At 42.6% G+C, this 5826-nt stretch overlaps 1 protein-coding gene across 1 annotated transcript in view; it reads left to right on the top strand.

Annotated features, from left to right (window-relative positions):
- Nucleotides 1–1632: 1632 nt before the first annotated feature.
- The window catches only part of DNAJA2 (DnaJ heat shock protein family (Hsp40) member A2), an 18270-nt gene continuing 14076 nt past the window's right edge, over nt 1633–5826 (top strand). Inside the window, exons 1-3 of the mRNA XM_058708065.1 lie at nt 1633–1822; nt 3302–3361; nt 3646–3869. Of these exons, the coding sequence (XP_058564048.1) occupies nt 1745–1822; nt 3302–3361; nt 3646–3869 (362 nt within the window). The 5' untranslated portion in view covers nt 1633–1744. The remainder of the gene's footprint in view (nt 1823–3301; nt 3362–3645; nt 3870–5826) is intronic.

Here is a 5826-nt window from a genome sequence, read left to right as displayed (position 1 = left end):
ATAAATACTATTAAATCTAACTTGACACGTGAGGCAATAGCCTCAGAAAAATTAAGTAACTTGCTCAAGGTCACATTGTAATAAATGGCAGAATCAGGCCACCAACCCACATAATCTAACTCCACTACAACTTTACACTGCTTTTTATGAATGTCTCAAAATGTGAAAAGGAAGTGGGGAAACTGAAATTACTGAGGCCTTTACTGCATTCAAAACCAGACCCTGTGGGGTACAGAAGAATGAATTTCCCCTGAGTAACCTACAGCCTATTAATGGAGTTCAGACTCACACCAAAATACTATTTAAATTGCACATCAGACCCATCTAGGAGAGGCACAAACTTAAGGTAGTGTAAACTCAGATGAGACAGTGGTATTCACCGGATTGGGGAATCAAAGAAGACTTCACTGAAAGAACAGCATTTGGGGTAGGATTTGAAGAAAAGGGAAGAGTTAGGTGGAAACAGTACGATGACTTCCCACCAATTACTCCCCAGGGTTTTCAGGATAAATTTTAAACTCCTGGGCATGGTACTCCAGGCCCTCCACAACTAGGTCTGGAGGAATGCCGAGGAAGAGAGCTTAGCCTGAGTGAGATAATTATGTTGGAGTCTTTACCACCAGTTCAGGTTGCAAAGGATCAGAACATTTTCTTTTCCTGTCCATAAATCGTTAGTGAGTTGAAGGCAGGCACTAGGGCTTATTCTCTTGTAACACCCCTCCCCCAGTCCGTGTCTGTACCATCACAGCACGTGGTAGGTGCACTGCAAACATTTTGAAAAGTGAATATAAATCAACGGGCATCAATCACCAGGTGATTTTGTGTCCTGTCAGGCTGCCTTATACCATCTAGAATTCTGGTGTTTGCTAATTGTAAAGCTATCAAGTTAGAGACTTAAACACATGACCCAGACCCAACGGGTCGGCCTTAATTTGGATCCCGAAGCCACAAATTGTGAAAAGACAATTTGTGATTAAGGTAATTGTGAAAATCTGAACATGGACTAAATGTGATGACGTGATTATGCCTTAAAAACTCATGTTAGAGACATATATATTTATGTTTATGAATAAAACGGTTTCCCTTAAAACACTTAAGATTAAGGAGTATGAGGCTGGAGGAGATGAAACAAAATCGGTAAAATGTAGCTAACTGTTGTACTCCTCGGTGTAACATACTACCTTTGTTGAGTGTTTAAAAATTCCTTAATACAAAACAAACACGCAGACAGAAAGACACGCACACCCACCCCCCAGGAGCTGTTTTTCTCGTAGCCCCGAGGGAACTAGACGCAGAGAGTCCACCTGCGGCATCTCGGATTCAGAGGACGACCTCAACGGGGCCTCCCGCGGGGGCCCGGCCCGGTTTTCTCGCCCGCCGGATTCGAAGCTGACCAAGGGGACAGCCTCTTCATCCCCTCAGTACCCTCCATTAACGCCTTTCGCAGGGAGCTGAATCCTTGGAAAGCGCAGATCACTGTTGTCTCAGTTTCCCAGGGCTTGGACCCTGAGCAAAAGCGAGCCCACCGCAAGCTCGGTCACCACCACGACCCTCAACAGTCGCTGCCGAGCGCTCGGGGCGGACTCTGCGTAGCGACGTCACGGCGCGCCGTGCGCCGGGTCAAAGTTCAGCTCCGCCCCTCTTCCCCCTCGCTGTCTTCCTCGGCCTGCGCTGCCGCCGACGCCGCTGTGGGCCTGGCTGCGCTCCGTCGCCTTCTCCTCTGAGCGCTTCTCAGCCGGCCGCCATGGCGAACGTGGCCGACACTAAGCTGTACGACATTCTGGGCGTCCCACCTGGTGCCAGCGAGAACGAGCTGAAGAAGGTAGTGGGGAGCGGGACGGGCCAGGCAGGGTGTGGGGGGCGCGGGCCTGCGTGGCTGGGGCGGCCAGGCCGCGCTACGGGGCTGCCCACGAGCCGGCGCCGGACGCGGCGGGCCCAGGCTGGGGGGCGGTGGCGGCGAGACCGGCCTCGGCTGACCTTGGGCTGTCGGCCCCGCCCGCCCGCAAATGCAGCAAATGAAACCCACCCCTGCGCAAACACCAGAAGAACGCTTCCTTCCTGTCTCCCCCGGCGGGCGCCGGAGGTTGGGCGCTCCCGGGAGGCTGCAGCCAGCTCGGCCCTCCCCGAGCGGAGGTCACCACCCTGGAAAAACAGGTTGGACAGAGGCGCGCAGCGCATCTCGCCCCGGGAGAGAAGTTGTCCACGTCGTGGTAGTCGGCGTCGGAGCCGAGTCGGGGCTGGGTCTAGGGTCTGGCGGAAGGGTTGAGGCCGCCCCCGTCGGTGCCTCCGGGCAGTGGGGGATGTTTCCTGGGTGCCGCGGCCGCAGGAGCACCTCGCTCTTTTCCTCCTCCGCTCACAGACCCTTGGGTCTGTGTTCGGATGTATTGTTCTGTGGGCAGGTAACCTAGATGTTCTGTATCCGCTTCGGGAATAAGCCGTGGGTCTCGGCCAAACACCTGAGTGCACACTAACTAAAAATAAATATAAGACCTTATTGTTGTTTGTAGTGCTGCGAATCTTTGATCTAAGGATTTCAAGGCACTTGCGGCATTTGATTAAACCCTGTACCGTCTTCCCTGATTTTAGAGTATCCAGATTTGTAAGCTGAGAAAAAATGAGAATGCTCCTTAGGCACTGGGACCAATACAGTTGAGAGTAAAATAGACTTCCTGTTACCTTACCGGAAATGCTAGTCTGTATTATATAATTTCATGTGTCTGTGAATAAAGACTTAAGTGCTGTATATCCCAGCCACCTAAAATGTATGCAACTTCGCGAAGACTGAGGTCACTCCAATTAATTAAGACCCTAATAAATCCACCACATGAAATATTAAAAGCTTCTTCTGGCTTTTTCCTGGTATTTCAACTAGAGGAAAGGCAGGAGCTATCCTGAGCAGAGATTCTTCGTTTAATTTTTAGTAGTAATGTTTTGCAGTTTGCTAAGCTTGACAGTCATTTCTTAAGAGTTCATTGGAGTCATCTTGGTCTGGTTACTGGCCATCAAAGTCATTTGACAATAGTGAAGATGCAGAATTTTCCAGTATTTTGGTTTTTCTCTGGCATTGTTCAAGTATAGCTGCTGTCTGCTTTTTTGGATCAAGATAGTAAACAGTATTGGGATGGATAAATTAGTAATTATGAATCTAGATGCCAAACAGTCTTAGTGAATAAAAGATAATTTTTAGAAGGTTCTGATTTTAGAACAATTGCTTCTCAGAAAAATGGATATTTAGTACTCACAAATCTTTAAAGCAGATTTTCTATGTAACCTTTTTTAAAAATTCTCTTTTTTATTGAAGGCATACAGAAAGTTAGCCAAGGAATATCATCCTGATAAGAATCCAAATGCTGGTGACAAAGTAAGTTGACACTTTTCCCCATGAGGTTTCAATTTTAAATTGCCCTCCTTAAAAACAGGAACGTTGTAAGAAAAGTCACATCTATGCCTGTAGAGCCAAATCTTTACGTTAAGAATATTTTGGTTTTGTAATGGGAATGCCCGCATTCCGGGCAGAGGGATGTAGGACCAGAATCAAACCAAATGTAATTTGTAGCTTTTCTTTTAGATTCCAGATTCCCTTAACCTTTCCCCCACTCATCTTCCTGAGAACCCAATTGTTTTCCTTGTTACTTTTCTTTATAGTTCAAAGAAATAAGTTTTGCATATGAAGTACTGTCAAATCCTGAGAAACGTGAATTGTATGACAGATATGGAGAACAAGGTCTTCGGGAAGGTAGCGGCGGAGGTGGTGGCATGGATGATATTTTCTCTCACATTTTTGGTGGGGGATTGTTCGGCTTTATGGGCAATCAGAGTAGAAGTCGAAATGGCAGAAGAAGAGGAGAAGACATGATGCATCCACTTAAGTAAATATCTTTTTTCTTTCTTAAAAAAATATTAAGTACTACTTTTTCATGTAGTAATGCTCAGTAAAGAGAAATGTATTAAAAATGTTCATCCTTTGTCAGAAAAAAAAAATCTTCCATGTCCTTGCTATCTTCTTTGGGTGACTAAATTGAATTTGGTAACCTAGGTGTTTGTACTTTGCTACAGATCTGAAAGTATGGTGTTTTTAGTGAGTAGGTAGGTGGTTTTGTTATATGCGTCTGAAGCTGCTTTTACTAAATGATTTAAAATTTCAATTATGAAGATTATTTGCTTTTTAAGTATTTAAACTTTACAAGTTACTTTTTGTTTAAAAACTTACAAAGTGAGTGACTCTCTGACTAGTTTGTTTACACTGTTACAGTCACTCATTACTTGATCCTCAGTGTGAACTCTCCTAAATTGGTTTCCATGGAGCTTGCTGGCTTCAAGCCTGACATTAACCTGCCAACATATGAATGGTGTCTGACCTTGATCTTAGACTGCTAACCACCGATGGCCCTCTACAGTATGAAAATAGCTATTTTACTTTGCAAAGTTTGTGAGGTCTTTTATCCTCTTCACGAACCAATAAGGGTTTTACTAGCAAATGCCAGAGACTTGACTTTCATCGTTTATTTAAAATATTTCATATTACCTAATTTATATATTTGAGTAGATTAGAGGAAGTGCAAACTGTTACATTGTTTGAATCTCATTCTCAAATTTGTTTGTATTTTAAAAGAATTTATCCTCAGAAATTATCATTAGGATATTATTCGAAGAGTAATACTTGTATGGTGTGTGTTCTTTTTTCTTTGATACAGAAGTGATCTAAGAAGTAAATAGGATCAAGAGAGTGCTTGCTGTACCTTAATAAATTCTTAATACTCTCCTTAAAATTTTTTCCAAATTATATAGTAAATGCCGGTTTTAATACTACTTAGAATTTACCTGTTGTTACATTTCATTTTGGGTGGCTTTATAATATTCCATTCCATGTTTTATTTAATCATTCACCTTTTCTATAAGCTGTTGCTAATATTTTTCTGTAATGAGTAACTGCTTTGAGTGTCTTTATATACAGCTTTGTCTCTTCTTGGCAGAGATTCCCAGGCAGGCATCAGTATTTTGAGGCTGATAAATACAACTAAATTGCCTTGTAAAGGATTGTGCCAGTTTAGCACCATTGGTGGATAGTGCCAGCTTGGCCAGACTGTTACCCACATTTTTTGTCCATTGGCCATGTTGAAGTGCGTATTTTTCTGGCCTCTTAGATAGTGGTTTTGCATACTAATTGCATTTTAATATACAAGGAGGAAAAGACGTACCTGTTTTTTTTTTCTGTAAATGATTTGGTTAAAGATTGTTATGAGTACTAAAAGAAAGATGCAGCCAATTGCTCTTGTCTAAGATTAAGCTGTAGCTATGTCATTATTTGCAAGTGTTGATAATGTTTTGTCCCTAAGTGTCTTATTCTTATACTGCCTAGAATGTGTACAAATATTAGCTTGAAATAATGATTTTGGGAAAGTTTGAATACCACAAAATAAATATTATGGGTGCTTTGCAAATTACTTTTAACTATTGTTCCTCTATTTTAAAGTAAATCTTTACTGCTGAAAGAAATTTAAAAACACAATGAGATGGGTAAAAAAGCACATTAAAAGCATTGCTTTCAGATCCTAAATGAATAGTGTTAAAAAAAAAGTTTTTTTAATTTAAAAATTAAATTAGGAAAGACCCACCCCCACCCCATGCAGGGCTTTGAACTCATGAACCTTGAGATCATGACCTGAGCCGAAGGTGAACACTTAACTGACTGAGCCTGCCAGGCAACCCTGAATAGTGTTTTTGAGACTTGATATACATAGATTTTTTTTGAGGTTGGTTTGGAAATGAATGGCCCTATAATTCATCTGCTGTATAAAGGTAGTTGGGTTTTATTAGTTGTGTATT

This window comes from Neofelis nebulosa, chromosome 17 (assembly GCF_028018385.1).
Source record: "Neofelis nebulosa isolate mNeoNeb1 chromosome 17, mNeoNeb1.pri, whole genome shotgun sequence".
In the NCBI taxonomy this organism is placed as follows: domain Eukaryota; kingdom Metazoa; phylum Chordata; class Mammalia; order Carnivora; family Felidae; genus Neofelis; species Neofelis nebulosa.
The sequence above is the reverse complement of the archived record's forward strand: the minus strand, read 5'-3'. Positions and strand labels throughout refer to the sequence as shown.